Source organism: Desmodus rotundus, chromosome 1 (genome assembly GCF_022682495.2).
Source record: "Desmodus rotundus isolate HL8 chromosome 1, HLdesRot8A.1, whole genome shotgun sequence".
Classification (NCBI taxonomy): Eukaryota; Metazoa; Chordata; class Mammalia; order Chiroptera; family Phyllostomidae; genus Desmodus; species Desmodus rotundus.
The window spans coordinates 164,280,345-164,298,702 of NC_071387.1; the positions used below are offsets into that span (position 1 = coordinate 164,280,345).

At 35.8% G+C, this 18,358-nt stretch overlaps 1 protein-coding gene across 1 annotated transcript in view; it reads left to right on the forward strand.

The window, feature by feature from the left end:
* Positions 1-18,358, forward strand: part of WDR41 (WD repeat domain 41) — a 53,979-nt gene that overhangs the window by 20,391 nt on the left and 15,230 nt on the right. The window contains exons 5-8 of the mRNA XM_024563601.3: positions 1,761-1,823; positions 6,541-6,652; positions 12,396-12,458; positions 18,239-18,349. Coding sequence (XP_024419369.1) covers positions 1,761-1,823; positions 6,541-6,652; positions 12,396-12,458; positions 18,239-18,349 — 349 coding nt within the window. The remainder of the gene's footprint in view (positions 1-1,760; positions 1,824-6,540; positions 6,653-12,395; positions 12,459-18,238; positions 18,350-18,358) is intronic.

The following is an 18,358-nucleotide window of genomic DNA, read 5'->3' on the forward strand; positions in this document are numbered from 1 at the left end:
GGCGTACTTTATGACACACTTTATACGGCTTTCTCAGCTGAAATGATTTACAGGCAGATTGCTCAAAGATCACCACCTCAAATCTAAAATTTAAAATTGCTCAAAAAATTTAGATTGCTCCCCAATCGAAAATAAAGTTGCTCAAATAAATAAATGGTGGTAAATTTTGTGGATTACAGTATTATGTAAATAGAGGCATAAAATCCACTCATATTTTTTAGGTCTGAGTAGCTTTATTGCTACTGTTCTATTGAGGCAAATATTTTATGGACTAAAGCTCTATTTTTTGTTTGTTTAGTTTTCAGTATCAGTATAATCTCTGCAAAAGAATTAATACACGTTTTTTTTAAAATTAGACCATTCCCTATGGTACTACAATAATATTTAGAGGCAGTTATTAAAATTACTATTACAGTACAGAGATGAGTAGTTGGGACAGTATCAATATAAACTTTACCTGTAAATGATAGTATAGACTCACTTCCTTTGCTGAATGACTGTTGAAAATAATTGTAGGCCACTTTGTTGGTAGTTCTTTTATTCAGACGAATTCTCAAATAACTCAGCTTGGGCCTTTACTATTAACTAACTTCATTAATTAAATGCTACAGGTAGATTTAAAAAGAATTTTGTCAAGTGATAGTCTTAAATGTTTGTATATACATAGACATTTGCTATGTAAATGTGTTCTCAGACATGATGTAAAATGAGTATCTTACCGTAGGAAATGGTGTGAAAAATTTGAAAATTATCATGTTCCTTATGTCAGACTAACCTTGGACATTTTATGAGAGGTCCTCTAATTATTTTAAACATGTATACAGGTAATAGGAATATACTGTTACTGTCTTTTTTTTCTTTATTAAAGATTTTATTTCTAGAGAGACAGAAAGGGAGGGAGAACTAGAGGTAGAGAAACATTGATGTGAGAGAGAAACATCAATCGGTTGCTTCTCGTATGTGCCCCAATCGGGGACTGACCCGAAACCCAGGCATGTGCACTGACTGGGCATCCTTTTGCTTTTCAGTATCATGCCCAACCAACCGAGCCACACTGGTTAGGGCTGTTACTGTCTTTTTTGAATCAGGATAACAGTAGTAAGTTGTGCCATGCACTTTGAGAGAGCTTTCAGTAAATATTAATTAATGTGGATATATTAGCTTTTAGTATAAATACTTTATGTTAAATGCTTATTAGATTACGATAGACCATTTTGGAGAATATACCTTAAAATTTAAACTTTAATATCTAATGCTTATAAAGACTCAGTTTTCAAATCATCCTTTCTGTTGGCACTTTCAAATACTGTATTTTTTTGACTATAAAATGCACTTTACCCCCAAATTTGGGGGGAAATGGGGGTGCATCTTATAGTCTGAATGTAGCTTACCTGGCTCACTTGGGGGGGCACGGTAGTGGAGCAGGGTCACAGGAGGCAGGAGCAGGACCACATTTTTTGGTTCAAAATTATTTTTCCTATTTTCCTCTAAAACTTAGGTGCGTCCTATGGTCTGGTGTATCATATAGTCCAAAAAATACGGTAGTTTGAGAGTAAAATTTACCTCAGATTTATTTTAGATTGTAAGTCTGCTGTACTTAGTTGATAACTCACTAAATGAATTAATTTTTGTAGTACTATAAATTCTACATATTTTTTGCTTTATTTTCTACCTGTGTAACATTTGTGATTTAATTATTAGGAAAGTTATAATAAGATTTGAAAATTTTGTTTAGAAATTAATTCTTAACATAAATATAGGTATGGAATTGTGATACTGGCAGACAAATTCAGAAAGTATCGTGCTTCCAGTCTACTGTAAAGGTAAAATCTTAAGCAGATATTTTATGATGATAATCTTTTTGTATGAGAAAGAACTATTCAGTAAATTTGATGAAATTACCTTTGTAGGTTTTAAAAATTATTTCTTCCAGACATAATTACAGTTATTTGATTCTCCTAAGATTAGATTTTTAGGAGTATATATCTTAAATGCTAGGATATTTGACTTGAAATTAGGAAAAGGTGGTACCTAGTTTCTTTAGGTAATTGTAGAAAGAGGCATTACTTGCAGAATGACTCTATAGCAGTAACTAGCCTCTTTCTTTTTACTGTCCTTGGAACTAAAAACTTGGAGTTATTTGTCCCTCACACTCTGCTTTCTATAAGGTCATAAAGATAAGACATGTCTGTTACTTAATTCCAAAACGGAATTTTATGGGGCTAAGTGGTTGTACTATTTTCATTCATTTTACAATTATTAATTAGGCCTTATTACATGTAAGGAACTCTTCTACATGTCGGAGAAACAAACTTGAATAACACTTGATTACTTTGATTCCTAATTTTCCAGAGAAAATTACCTTAAATGTTCTAAGAAAGTACCACTGTTTTTCAATAATATCAGCAAGTTTGGGGAAAGATAGTAATGTGAGGTAATGTTTCCTCATTTCCTTTAAAGATAACTGATCTCTAAATTGGAACCAATGCTTAAAAAAATGTAAAAAAAAATTGCTCTGTGCCAATAGACAATGTATTTTATTCTTTTCCTAAAAGGCAGCATCTCTGGTAGCCATCTCATGCTATGATGTTCTTCTAATTATTAGTAAAGTTTATGGGCAAGGAAGTACCATTTACTGTATGCTTGTATCCAATTTAACAATGTACTGTCTTTGAAGAAGTCATCTAAGTATTAATTGATCAAATCTCTGTGATTCATGTGATCTGAAAGATCCCCTTTTTAAATTCCTTTAAATATGCTCTTTCAGTCTGAGCTCATTAGGTTTCAGACAAAACACATGAACTGAAGGTACAGGGAAGGAGAAAAAATTTAGTGCATTGGGGAAATTTTTTTGGTGAGCTGTTTCATGAACTGTTCAATAAAAAGTGTTTAATTCCAGTATGGTGAAAGTATTTTATAAGGGGCTTTTACTATAATGTTAATTAGTCAGATAGTTGTATTTACTTCTGCTATGATCCTGTTTCACATTAAAAATTGTTAAAAACAGCACTTCACTTTAGTTCAGTGGTTAAATTGTTTTTGAACAGATAATTTATTGAAGAAATTCAGATCCCTAATAAATATAAGGAATATTACTAATTTATTTTTTGAACCAGGAAAGTTTTTATAAGGGTTGGTATTAGTAAGGAGATGGTGAAATTGGCATTTTTATTGCTGTTGAGAATATAAATTGATATGATCTTCTGGAAGGTAGTTTGGTATTATGAATGAATCTAAAAAATGATTACATGAACTGACACAGTGATCAACTTCTAGAAAACTCTAAAGGAAATAATAAATTGGGGCAGAGATTAATGAAATCAAATGTGTATTATAAATATATTTTATAAATGGATGATTGGCATTATCCTAAGTGTCTTATAAGACAGTAGTTAAATATGGTAGATAATATATACTAAAAATGGCATTTTATATCATTTCATTGCCAGTTTATTTTGTTCATTAGATTCCACATATAAGGGAGATCATATGGGATTTGTTTTTCCTCTGACTGGCTCCTTTCTTTTTTTTAAAATTGTTGATACTATTATAGTAGAAATGGTATTTTAGAAGAATATATAAAGAGTTCGGAAAATTCTAATGATAAGATCTTAAGTAACAAAAGCAGTGTAGTATTCTCCACAAAATGCTAGCAAACTAAATCTAGTAACATATAAAAAGGATATACACCATGACCAAGTGAGATTTATTTCAGAAAGAGTGAGTTTAATTTAACATTTTGAATAATCAGTCAATGTAATATACCATAGTAAGAAGAAAGTACAGAAAGCATGATCATCTCAGTAGATGCAGAGAAAGCATTTGACAGACTTCAACACCTAATGATAAAAAACTGAACTAACTAGGAATAGATGAGAACTTCCTCAGCCTTATAAAGGGCATCTATGAAAGCCCACAGAAAACATTGTATTAATGGTGAAAGACTGACTGGATACTTTCCCCCTGAGATCAGGAACAAACAAGGCATTTCTATTTAATGTTGTACTGGAGGTTCTGACCCAGGGCAGTTAGGCAATAAAAAAGAAAAGGCATCCACATTGGAAATGGGTAAATAAAACTGTCTCTATTCACAAGCAACATGATCTTTTATATAGAAATCCTATTAGAACTAATAGATGGATTTAGCAAAGTTTCAGGATACATTATCAGTATACAAATTAATTGTATTTCTATATACTAGCAGTGAACATTCCAAAAATGAAGTTAAGAAAATAATTCATTTACAATAGCATCCAAAAGAATAACATGCTTAGAAAGAAATTTAATAAGTAATAGGTGACTTATACAGCAAAACTACAAAAGATTGTTGAAGGAAACTAAAGAAAATCTAAGTAAACAGAACAACATCCTATATTCATGGATCACATTTAATATGGTTAAGATTTCAGCACTGCCCAATCCACAGATTGGACACAATCTTTACCCAAAGGCAGCAGGTTGTTTTTCTTTTTCTTCTTTTCCTTCCTTTCTTCCTTCTTTTTCTTCCTTTCCTTCCTTGATCCTAAAATTCATATAGAAGTGCATAGGACCCTAGAACAGCTGAAACAATCTTGTCTTGAAAAGAAAGAAATAAGTTGAAAGATGCAAACTTCCCAATTTGAAATTCATTACAAAGCTGTAGTAATCAAGACAGTGTGGCACTGGCATAAGGACAGACATACAGTTCAATGGAATGGGACTGAGAGCAGAAACAAAACCTTGCATATATGGTCAGTTGATTTTTGACCAGGGTGCCAAGACCCTTTAATAAGAGAAAGACTAGTCTGTTCAACAAATAATGCTGGGTCAACTGGATATCCACATATGAAATAATGAAATTGCATCCCTACTTTATGCCATATCCAAAAATTAACTCCAAATGGATCAAAGAAATGTTAGAGCAGAAACTATAAAACTCTTAGAAGAAGTATAGGAATAAATCTCTGTGATCTAGGGTTAGGTATCTTAGATGACAGCAAAAGCACAACAACAGAAGGAAAAAATGACAAATTGGACTTCACCAAAATGAAAAGCTTCTATGCTTCAAAAGACATCATCAAGAAAGTGGAAGACAACCCACAGAATGGGAGAAAATGTTTGCAAATCATATACCTGATAAGGAACTTGTATCCTGAATACATGAAAAACTCTTACAACTCAGCAATAAAAGGGCAACACACACAATTAAAAATAGACAAAGAAGTTGAAAGGCATTTTTCCAAGGAAGATGTGCAGATGACCAATAAGCACATGAAAAGAAGCTTAGCATCATTAGCCAGAGAAATGCAAGTGAAAACTGTAATGTGATACTATTTCACGTACACTAGATGGGTAATACTAAAAGACAGATAGTAAGTGTTGATAAGGATGTAGAGATATTGGAATCCTTATACATTTCTGTTGGGATTGTAAAATGGTACGCCCCCCTTGGAAAATAGGTTGATATTAAAAATGTTAGAGTTATTAATTTGACCCAGCAATTTCTTACGTATTCCCAGGAGAAATGAAAATGTGTGTCCATATAAAAACATGTACATGAGTTCTTATAGCAGTATTATTCATAATTGTCCGAAAGTGGAACAACCTAATAATGTCCATCAACTGGTGAAAGGATCAAATACACATAGTATATTCATACAATGGAATATTACTTTGTAATAAATAAAGTACTGATTTTAAAAACTTGATAAGCTAATCTTAAAATTCATATAGAAGTAGGGTAGGACCTCTTGAAATATAAACTGCATTGATTAGTTTCAACCCCTATTATTCCAGCAGTTTTAAAAGTAGTCCCGCCTCAGCCCAGGCGGAAGCTTCTTCTCATTTTCATTCAGCTCACTTGTTCTTGCCCTTGTGCTCATGTGATGTGCTCAGTGGATGAGGAGAGTCCTATTAAAGGTGAAGAGCTCCTACAGACCTTGGAATACTTACTTTCCTTAGTCAATAATTATGAGATACTAATTTGAAGATACATAAAAACTAGGGTCATATTTTTAGTTTTATTTAAAAAGCAGTGTATTTTAAGCCTGGTATATTAATTGTCTGTAACTGAACAACAAATTACCTGAAACAATAAATATATCACAGCATGTGTGGCCAGGAATAGAGAGCAGCTTAGCTGGACGGTTCTGGCCCAGTGTGTCCTGATGTTTCATCTGAAAGCCTGACCGGGTTTGGGAGGTTCCTAGGGCACTCACATGCTTGGCAAGTAGTGTTGGTGGTTGTGCAGAGGCCTCACTTTCTTGCTGTGTGGGTCTTTCTCCATATGGTTATTTGTGTGCATTTGCCCTGGAGTGGTCTGAGGGAGCAAGGAGGAAGCCACTGTGTCTCACATCTTTGTCTTATAGGTCACACACCTTCCCTCCTGCCACATTCTCTTCATTAGAAGCTAGTTAATCGGTACAGCCCACATTCAAGGGGAGGGTAATTAAGCTTCATCTTTTGAAGGGAAGGATATCAAAGAATTTGGAACATATTTTGTAACCACCAGTGCATGCATGAAACTTCTAAACTGACATACATTTCACATGAATTTTGCAGTGTTTAACTGTTCTTCAGAGACTAGATGTTTGGCTGTCTGGTGGGAATGACCTATGTGTGTGGAATCGAAGATTAAATCTCCTGTGTAAGACTGGTCACCTTTCTGATACAGGTAAAAAAAAAATCAAGGTAATCGTGATTCATAGACTCTAAAAGATACAGTGAATCTTCAGAGACTTTCCATGAACAAAGGGGGGGTACTTTGTAGTTCTGAGTATAACATGTAGCCCTATTACTCCAGTTTGCTTAATGGTTGTGTAAAATACATGAATATTTCCATCCCAAATTGGAAAGGGAAGACTCCCTTCCTTTTGGCTTCCAGCAGAATTTCTCAAAAGTGCCCTGACCAATGTGGCTCAGTTGGTTGGGCATCATCCCGCAAAACAAAAATGTTGCCAATTTGATTTTGGGTCGGGGAGCATATGAGAGGCAACTGATCGATGTTTCTCTCTCACATCAGTGTTTCCCTCATTTTCTCCTTCCCTTCCTCTATCTCTAAAAGTAAATAAATAAAATCTTTTTTTTTTTTTAAGAATTTCTCAAAAGTGGTCAAGAAAAACCTTTTCATATATGCTCTTGAACCATGTTCTTAAACTGAGTTTGATGAACATGTTGATACCTGGAAGCGGACCTTTATAACTTTATAATACTATTTTATTCTTTATTTTTGAGATCATTGAACTTTGAATAGATTTCTAAGAATAACCTCATTTTACAATTGGTTTTACTAAAAAATTTTTTCATGAGCAGACTTATTAACAAAATTCTATTTTCTCAGAATTCTATTGACATACACTTGGTTTTAACAGAAAAAAAACAGTTTTGACTTCTGTTGATATCAAGGTTCTTAAAAAATGAAATCTCTTTATTAAGAGTAAAAATATTTAAGTATAAATGAGTAAATTTAAATGACAGTAACCTTAAAGTTATGTGATACACTATTAAATTTTTATTCTAAAAGTAATCAAATGAGCAATGGCTAGTATGGCTCAGTTGGTTGGATTGGTGTCTTGCACACCAAAAGGTTTTGGGTTCAATTCCTAGTCAGGGTACATATCCAGGTTGAGGGTTCAATCCCTGGTCAGGGCGCGTACAGGAAGCAACCAGTTGATGTTTCTCTCTCACATCGATGTTTCTTTCTTTTTCTCTCCCTTTCTAAAATCAATAAACATATAAAAAATCAACATATAAAAAATTTTAAAGAAGTAATCAAATGAACTGTAGACATCCTAAAAAGAATATTAATAAACATATTGTTGACATCTTAAGGGTAATAGGAGTCCTGTGTATTGAATATACAGTTCACAATTGTAACTAGCTTATCACTACATTGATATAAAATATCATGAAAATAATGTGATATCTTAGCAAAACTAAATCCATACCTTACCAGAATTTACAATTTAACCTTTCCATTCAATATTTGACCACTAGTAATGTTTTTGAATCTAGCATGTATTTTCACTATTATCATGAGTTATATCTCTTTATTTACATGTACATTTTCCTTTCTATTTCTTACATTAGCCTGTGGTCGTTTGTGAATTTTATTCCATGAATTATTAGTACAGACATACCTTGGAGATATTGCAGGTTTGGTTCCAAACCACCTCAATAAAGTGAGTTGCATGATTTTTCTTTTGGTTTCCCAGTGCATATTAAAGTTACATTTATACTACACTACAGTCTATTTAAAGTGTAGATGAGCATTCTCTTTTTAAAAATATACATAGCTTAATTAAAAATACTTTGTTGATAAAAATGCTAACTATCATCTAAGTCTTCGGTGAATTGTAATCGTTTTTGATGGTGGAGGGTCTTATCAATATTGGAGGCTGCTGACTGATCCGCATGGTGGTTGCTGAAGGTTGGGGTGGCTGTGGCAATATTTTAAAATAAGACAACAGTGAGGTTTGCCTCACTAATTGACTCCTTTTGTGAGCGATTTCTCTGTAGCACACAATGCTTCTTGATAGCATTTTACCCACAGCAACACTTCTTACAAAATTAGAGTCAGCCTCTCAAGCCCTGCAATGCTTTATCAGCTAAGTTTATGTATATTTTAAATCCTTAGCTGTCATTCAACAGTCTTCACAGCATCTTCACCAGGAGTAGATTCCATCTCAAGAAACCACTTTTTTTGCTCATCCATTAGAAGCTGTTCCTCATCTGTTAAAGTTTTTTGAGATTGCAACAATTCAGTCACATCTTCAGGTTCCACTTATGATTCTAGATCTCTTGTTTTTTCCAATACATCTGCAGTTACTTCCTTCACTGAAGTCTTGAATCCCTCAAGTCACTTGTGAGGGCTAGAATCAGCTTCTTCCAAACTCCTGTTAATGTTGATATTTTGACCTCTTCCCGCAAATCATGAATGTTAATGTCATCTAGAATAGTGAGTCCTTTCCAAAAGGTTTTCAATTTATTTTGCTCAGTCCCATCACAGGAATCAATATCTACGGCAGCTCTAGCCTTCCAAGATATATTTCTTAAACAATAAGATGTGAAAGTCAAAATTACTCCTTGACCCATGGGCTGCAGAATGGATATTGTGTAAGCAGGCCTGCAAACGATATTAATCTCAGATATCTCCCATCAGAGTTCTTGGTGACCAGGTGTGTTGACAATGAGCAATAATATTTTTGAAAGGAATCTTTTTTTTAAGCGGCAGTTCTCAACAATGGGCTTTAAATATTCAGTAGACCATATTGTAAACAGATGTGCTGTCATCCAGGCTTTATTGTTCCATTTAAAGAGCACTCGCAGAGTGGATTTAGTATAATTCTTAAGGCCCTTGGATTTGCAGAATAGAAATGAGCATTGGCTTCAACTTAAACTCATCAGCTGCTTTAGCCCCTAACAAGAGAGTCAGCCTGTCCTTTAAAGCCTTGAAGCCAAGCTATGGCTGGTGTGGCTCAGTGGGTTGAATGTCTGCCTATGAATGGAAAGATCGCTGGTTCGAGTCCCACTCAGGACAATGCCTGGGTTGTGGACCAGGTCCCTGGTTGCGGGCATGCAAGAGGCAACCAATTGATGTTTCTTTCACACATCAATGTTTCTCTCCCTCTCTCCCTCTTTTCCCTTCTCTCTAAAAAATAAAAATTAAAATCTTTAAAAACAAAATTTTGAAACCAGGCATTGACTTCTCCTCTCTTGCCATGAAAGTACGGGATGGCGTCTTCCAATAGAAGGCTGTTTAATTGCTAATCTGCTGTTTAGTGTAGCCACCTTCATTACTTATCTTAGCTAGATCTTCTGGATAACTTGCTGCAGCTTCTACATCAGCACTTATTACTTCACCTCGTACTTTTATGTTATGGAAATGGCTCTTCCCCCTTATACCTCATGAACTAACCTCTGCTAGCTTCAAACCTTTCTTCTGCAGCTTCCTCACCTCTCTCAGCCTTCATAGAGTTGAAGAGAGGTAAGGGCTTTTCTCTGGATTAGGCTTTGGCTTAAGGGAATGTTGTGGCTGATTTGACCTTCTACCCAGACCACTAAAACTTTATATCAGCAATAGGCAGTTTTGCTTTCTTATTAATTGTATGTTCACTAGAATAGCACTTTTAATTTTCTGCAAGAACTTTTCCTTTGTATTTCATAACTTGTCTAACTGGTGCAAGAGGCCTGGCTTTCAGTTTTATACATGTCTTCCTCACCAAGCTTAATCATTTCTAGCTTTTAATTTAAAGTATAGACCCATGACTCTTCCTTTCACTTAGACACTTGGAGTCAGTTGTAGGGTAATTAACTGGCCTCGTTTCAATATTGTTGTGTCTTAGGGAATGGAGAGGCCAAGGGGAGGAAGAGAGACGGGGACTGTCTGGTCAGTGGAGCAGTCAGAACACACACAACATTTATAGATTGAGTTTACTGTCTTATGTGGGGCACCCCCAAACAATTACAACAGTAACATCAAATATCACTGATCACAGATCACCATAACAGACATAATGAAAAAGATCCAAATATTGGGAGAATTACTGAAATGTGACACAGAGACAGGTGAGCAAATGCTGTTGAAAAATGGTGCTCATAGACTTGCTCAGTGTGGGGTTGCCACAGACCTTCAGTTTGTAAAAAGGGGGAAAAAAGCCCACAATACTTGGAAAGTTCAATAAAGCAAATGCAGAAAAACAAGGAATGCCTGTAACTGTGTTGTGAAATATTGAAATTAGGGCTAAAAATAATCTTTTGTGTGTTAATGAAAATACTTATTATTGCAATCTCCCATTATTTTGCAAGATACCTTTGAGTACTGTTCATTCAGTAGTCAGAGTAATGCCCTGTTTATCAGTGACTCAAGCAAGCAGAATTCTTTGAGAGAATCTATTGGAAAGCTTTGAAAAGGCCACATATGTTACCATTGGTGAGCTTTTTGTGATTTGTGTTTTCCAGCTTACAGGGTTCCATGTAGTTAGCAGTGCTTGCTGTTAGAACATTATCTCATGAAACTCCTTTCATAAGCCTTGCTCGATTTATGGGCCAGCAGGACTTTTACTCCATATTTGGAAATAAGCAAAGCTACTCTTAGTATCATGCAGTGGAAAGAGCCTTGGACTAAAAGGGCATCCATGCCCTTTCCAGTAATAAGTTCTGTGATTCTGTGTATTAAGTTACTATTTCTGAATTGACTTTCCATTATTTTCACTTCACAGGTAATTTGATAAACATTTTTTAATGAACTCCTCTGCATCTAGAATTCTCCTCTTGTTCTTCCTGTGCTTTCCTCTCTTTCACTTTATCTTGTGCCACTAACTTCTTTTTGCCCTGCTCTACCATTACCTCCTCCTTCTTGAATTTGGGAACTACAAAACATACCATTAAAACAACCCTATGTGGAGAAAAGATTTCAGAGAGAATTACTCCCCAAACTGCAAGAGTACTAGTCTTTTCATGAGTGAGAAGGTAAAGCAAACGAGTAGAATATTTTCCTAATTTGCACATGTGTTATAAATTAGACATATGTAAAAATTGCATATATTTCATAGTGGAAAAATTTAATAAAGGTTTTTTTTGCCTACACATGTGGTAGTTCTGAATCTTTAATTCTTACTGACAAAAGTAATAATTGTAACATATATAAGTTATGGTTACCCTAAAATCATTTCATGATTCAGCTATAAAAAGGTACTTGGAACTCTAAGTTTAAATAGATAAGTGAAATATGGTGGAATGTTGAATCAGATTATTCCAGTAATACAAGGAATTTTGTAAATGTGTTAATTGATTATAAACATGCTATTTAAAAGCCACTTTCTTAGCTGTTGACTTGGCTAACTCTTTACTACCAGGGAGCCCATTCTGGGTTCTTAAATTTATGTTAAGAAAAATGTCAGTTTCACATCTCATTTGAGTAGTGATTATCTTAAGGGATCCCTGGTAAATAAGTTCACCATAATAGTAAAAATGTTCAAAGAGTATATCCTACCTTTAATAGATGAATAATGTCTTCCACAGGTCTCACCTACTTTTTTTTAAATTCTCACCTGAGGATATATTTATTGATTTGAGAGAGAGAGAAACATCAATGTGAGAGAGGAACATGGATTGTTTGCTGTACACTGTCTGACTGGGATCGAACCTGCAACCTAGTTGTGTACCCTGACTGAGGATCAAACCCACAACCTTTTGGTGTATGGGGTGACGCTATAGCCAATTGGGCCACTTGGCTGGGGCTCACCTGTTTTTCACAAAATCATTTTCTGTGTATAAACAGGCGTGACATAGTAAATTGTGTGTGCGTTATAGTGACTACTATTTTTATAGTAAGTGACATAAAACTGAGAATGTTTTTGTTTTTGAAGTAATCCATGAAGAAAATAATTTGTTTATATTTTTATATATTTTTGAAGGGATCAGTGCTTTGATTGAAATACCTAAAAATTGTGTCGTGGCAGCAGTTGGCAAAGAACTGAGTGAGTATGACTCTTTCTTTGTATTTTTAAAAAAATTTTTAAACTAGAACTTGTATATGCATTTTGGTAAGACTAAGTGATATTTTTATTTAAGGGACATCTATTCCCATCCCAGTGTTGGCCTCCTGGGATTGTTGAAGTGATATGGAGACCTAGACAATTTCAAGATGTTAGGTCAGCTTTTATACTGCCCTTGTTCTAACACAGCCAAGTGAGGCAAGGTAACCCACTCCTCTTAGGCCAGAGAAGGCCATTTACACTCCATAGCTCTCTTCGTTGCTGATCCATACTCACACACTTACTTAGCAAAAAAATTAACCATGTAAAGCAACTGTCAGCATTTTGGGAACTAAAACCTTGAGTTGGGAGGATTGGAGGAGAATTATTTGGGAGACTCACTAAGGTAGGAACTGTGGAGTTTTTGCCTCAGGAAGCCAGAATGGGGCCCGTTTGGGGGAGTGTATGCCGTTTCTCTAAGAGCAGTGGGACAGCACAAGAAAAGGGGTAGCAGGTAGAATTCTGTAGATGTATTGATTATGAACATTTGAAGGCCACTTTCTTAGCTTTTGACTGTTGGCTAAAGTTCATTTACTGCCAGGGAGTCCACTGTGAAGGAAGCCTTTTGTGTTTAACTGCCTTGGGAATGGAATTTGGGTGCCAGAATTGTTAGAGTAAATACACTCTTAAAAGCTCCTTCTTTCTTGAAGAATTTTTCTAATGTAGCCCAGAGGGCCTCTGATATTGCTTGTGATACTTATTCCAGAGACCAGCCCTGAGATTTGCTTTGACCATCAATTGGCATGTTTGCAAATGCCAGTGAGACATGAGCTAATTGTTCAACATTTGTTAACTACCTGCATGTTCCACTGCTTTGCTGCAGTTTCTCTTTCTTCAACTGACCTTCCTTTCCCATGGGTACTCATGTCTGAGAAGTAATTTTCTAGACCCTGTGCCTATCCTCTCTTTTCATAAAGTAGTTTCTGAAGGTATTATACTTTTTAGTTTAGTTTCTTTTCCTTTGCCCTCCTTGCAAAAATGTTTTCCCATATTCATTGAGCTGCAATGATGCTTGGCTTTTTCTCCTGCCTTTCTTCTCTTGTAGCTGATCAATCACTTTGTGTTCTTTTGGTTTTACTTTAACTCAGTGGTTCTCAAAGTTTAGTGTGCATTAGAATGACCTGAAGGTCTTGTTAAAAACACAGATTACTGGGCCTTACCCCCAGAGTTTCTATACAGTAAGTCTAGACTGGGGCTGAGCTCTGCATTTCTAACAGGTTGCCAGGTAGTGCTGAGGTTGCCTGTCTGCAGACCATACTTTGAGGACTGCTGCTCTAAATATTTTCATCTATTTCTTTCCATCCCTCTAGTGTTGCTCCGTTCAGGCTCTCATCTCCTTTCTTGCCTGAAATGTTGGATTAAGTCTCCTACTTAAAATCTTTCCTCCCCTGCTGTAGTGCATGCCAAATGCCTGCTTTTCCTAGAATTTAGTGCTTGTCAGATATATTCTTCAGTAGATGCTAGAGAGATCTATCTAAAATTCAGGCCACTCCCCTGCTTAAAAGCTTCAGTAGTTTCCTATTGTCCAAAGCAGTCATTTCTGGACTCATATTTCTGACTAGTACAAAAGTTCAGATTTTTGGAGATCAACATAGAGGTTGCCAGAAAAAAAGAACAAAACTTTAAATTGAATATATTTACTTTTATGTGGCCCCTTTTGTTCCTTATTTTTGCCCCTGATGAATGAAATCTTTGCCCTAGAGGACCAATGTAGGTTCACCACTACCCTGCACAATAAACTCCAAACTTTTCAGCCTATCAAATGAGACACTCTTATTATCTCCCTCCTGCCTCTTTTGCATCCTATATCACCCGATTGTCAATACTGAATTGCCTGGGATTCTCCCACCTGAGGTGTTCTCACCTTTATGCCTTTATTTCTGCTGTAACCCTATATCAGGCTTGTCCTCCTACTGATTGTCCTCTTTGATCTGGCTAATTCCTAACTTATTCTTTAACAGCTCAGCACCAATATCATTTTTTGTTCTTTTAGGAAGAAAACTTGCTTACCTAACACTTCCCCTCTCAGAACTTTTTCCACTGTAGTGTCATAATCTCGCATCTTTCGTTTCACTTACTGCTTTTAAAAAAGATTTCTGTTTCCTTTTGTTCTCTCCTTGCCCCTTGAGCTCCTTGGCAATTGGAACTTTCTTATTTATATTTCTGCTAACAGATTAGGGATTTTTATTGAATGCTTGAATGAATTAGTGAATTCATCAAAATACTAATAAAAGCAACACTAAGGCCTCAACTGAAGTTAGAGTATCATCTAAAAAAAGAAGTAAAAGTTGGTTTTAGTCAGAAAGTAATTTATACAAATACATAATATTATAAAAAATAAGGTTCTGCAGTTTAATTAGTATTATCACAAAATAAATATATAGTGCTATTTTTCTTTATGGAAAAACAAATTTCATTCCTGTAAATGGAGTATCTTTTCTGTTTTCAAGACCAAGCTTGCACCTATATCCTTGGTTTTAAATGTTCCATTCTAGTTTCTCTTTTTTATGTGAGGGTTCCTTTCAAAAGGAAATACAATTTTTTTTAAGTTTCTCCAATATTGTTTTTTCTAAAGATGTTATTTATTTATTTTTTTAAGTATATTTTATTATGTTATTTACAGTTATCCTGATTTTCCCCCTTTCTCCCCTCTTCCCAGTAACTCCCTTCTTTCCAGCAGTCCCACCCTTTAGTTGATGTCCATGGGTGATGCATAGAAGTTCTTTGACCTCTCCATTTCTCCAGTAGTATAGGACCTATACTATTCTTAACATCCCCCTGTCTATTTTGTACCTACCAATTACGCTTTTTAATCCCTACACCTTTTCCCCCATTCTCTCCCTTCCCCCTCCAGATAACCCTCCAAATATTCTCCATACCTATGATTCTGTTCCTTTTATGGTTGTTTGCTTCGATTTGTTTTGTTTGGGTTTTCAACTTGTATGTCTTTCCTTTGCCAAATCAGGGAAATTTTCTTTCACTATTTTTTCAAATAAGTTTTCAATTCCTTGCTCTTCCTCTTCTTCTTCTGATACCACTATGATTCAGATGTTGGCACATTTGGAGATGTCCCAGAGTGTTCTTATACTACCCTTGTTTTTTTTGAATTCTTGTTTTTGCTTTCTGTTCTGGTTGAACGTTTATTTCTTCGTTATGTTCCTAATAATTGATTTGAATCCTGGTTCCTTCCCTTCCTTCTCTGGAGATTTTTCTTTATTTCACTTATTGTATGTAACCTTCATTTCCTCCTTTATGTTTTTGCTGTACTGTGGTTTTTTGAGCATCCTGATAACCAGTGTTTTGAACTCTGCATCTGATAGGTTGGATATTTCTGTTTGGTTCTTTTTCTGGGGTTCTGTTCTTTAATTTGAGCCATATTTCTTTGTCTTCTCAATTTGGCAGTCTTGTGTTTGTTGCTGTGTATTAGGTAAAGCTGCTTTGACTCCCTGTAAATGGCACTTGTAAAGTGTGTGGGGCAGAACCTTAGACAATTGCCAGGGTGGGGCAACCCACTTTACCTCTTTGTGGCTCGTTGCGGGGAGAGGGCTCAGAGAGGGGACTGTGCTGCTGCCTTGCTTCTGGAAGTTTGCCCAGCACTCACCCCATTTCCAGTCACTTCACCCACTCCCAATATGTGACTGGCTTTCTTTCAGCTGTTGTCCTGGTGTTGAATCCCAGAATGGGTGGGTTTGTATACATTTTAAGACTTCATGGGCCCTTTAAGTGAAGTTTCCTGAAAATCTGGCAGTTTCTTCTGTTGCCCCAGTCCCCATTGGTTTTTACACATAGAAATTATAGGGATTTATCTTCCAATGCTGGGCCCCTGGGCTGTGCTGTCTGGCATGGGGCTGGGATTGCTTGCTCCCCAGGTATCCCTCCTGATTTTTATCCACCACATGTAATTGTGGGACTGCCTGTGCTCGGCCTGCCACCACTGCTGCCTCCTGTCTGCTCCATACCGTGTCTCCTTGTCTCTGTGCCTCATCTCTGTATCTCTGCCGTCCTACCTATCTAGATGATTGTGGCTTCTTTAAATTCTTAGTTGTCGGACTTCAATACAGTTCAATTTTCTGACAGTTCTGGGTTTTATTTGTCTTGAGATTTAGTTGTAATTCTTTTTGCGGTTGCATGAGGAGGCGAAGTGTGTCTACCTACGCCTCCATCTTGACCAGAAGTTCAGGAAGTATAATTTCTGTGTGCACCAGCTTTAGTGACTTTGAAGCTTTACTAGCTAAGCAAGGCTATCAGTGCTGAGATGTCATCCTGGTTCAGAAGGCTGGGATTTTCTTCCTAACCCCTTTTTTAGAATTGGCTATTGCTTCTCTTTTGTTCTCTGATTTAATCCATATTTTATTCATATTTATTTTCTTTTCTTTGTTATTACTTGTATATTGAGGCCATATTTATGGATTCACTAAACAGTTTCATGCTGTCTTTAGTACTTTGTTGCTCTTTGTAGAAACCTATTTGTAGGTTTCCATTTCTTGTCTCTGTTAGGTTGATTAAACAGTAAATTTCTTTTTATTCCACAATTCCAACTTTAAGATTATTTGATAGTATTTCAACTGAAGTAGAATTTTCACACAATTTTGAGAGGTATGAAGAAGAGTTCCTTTTGTGTTAACTGACATACCCTTTTCTTTTGACAGCCAGAGTTTGAACGTAAATGGCTGTCAGGATTAAACAGCCTTGCTAGAGATTTGTCAATTGATAAAAATTGTCCAGAGACAGAATGAAAAGTGGTACTGACTTACTTTCCAGGGAGGAATGTGAGAAAGAAGAGAGACTTTTAAGAATTAGCCAACCACTTGGAAAAGATACGTATGACCTCTGAGATCTTTCCACTTCTAAGATATTGGTTATCTTAATCATGAGCATCCACAGCACTGGGTAGAGTGGTTTATTAATAGCACTTAAAGTATCTATGGTAAGCTTGTTTATAGTCTCACTACCACTCCAGACTGCGAGTGTTTCTGGGCCTTATTCACATTAGACATCTAATTTCCTGGAACATAGTAGATGTTTAGTAAATGTTTGTTGATTGCATCACTCTAGTTGATTTGATTTTGGGTTCTCTGTATTGATTAAAGTTAGGATTTATATTAATTTAAATAAACATATTTGTTTAAACTCAGATATGAGTAAAGAAACACATTGAAAATCTATAGCCAAAAGAACTGTATGACACAAAAATTATAAGGCATGTTCACCTCAGAGGAATATAATTTACGGTTGGTATGTGCCTAGGTATCAAGAAAAGTTAAAAAAAATAAAAGCAGCTGCTGAAGTCTTCTCTGAGTTTAAGTTAACCATAAATTTGTAGCTTGTTTTATAGCAAAGCTTACTGGCCTGAGACCATGGTAGAGAAAGCTGATGGTGGAGATGCTTCAGGGACGTGAGCCTGTCACTGGCCAGGGAGGGAGGGAGGTGGGATAGCCGGGCTGCACGGGAACCCTGGAAAGGATGGTTGGTAGTGGAATTAGAGGGGTTTTAATAAAGGAACAGAGTTCTAAGGACCCACTCACTTGGGATTTTAGTAGGTCATTTCAAACATCTCAAGCATTTGAAAGAACTATTTTAAAGTAGTATGAATAAGGTCTCCTTTGGAGATGGATTTTCAACATGTTAGACATTCCTAACTTAATGAAATGCTGGTGTTCTGAGCAGAAATAGAATTTTATATTTTTGACCATTTTAATAAAATTATATCTGTCTTCATTTAGTAATTTTCAGGTTGGTAGCACCCACAGAAGGATCACTAGAATGGGACATTCTTGAAGTTAAGCGCCTCCTTGATCACCAGGATAATATTCTCTCATTGGCTAATGTCAATGGTAAGTTCA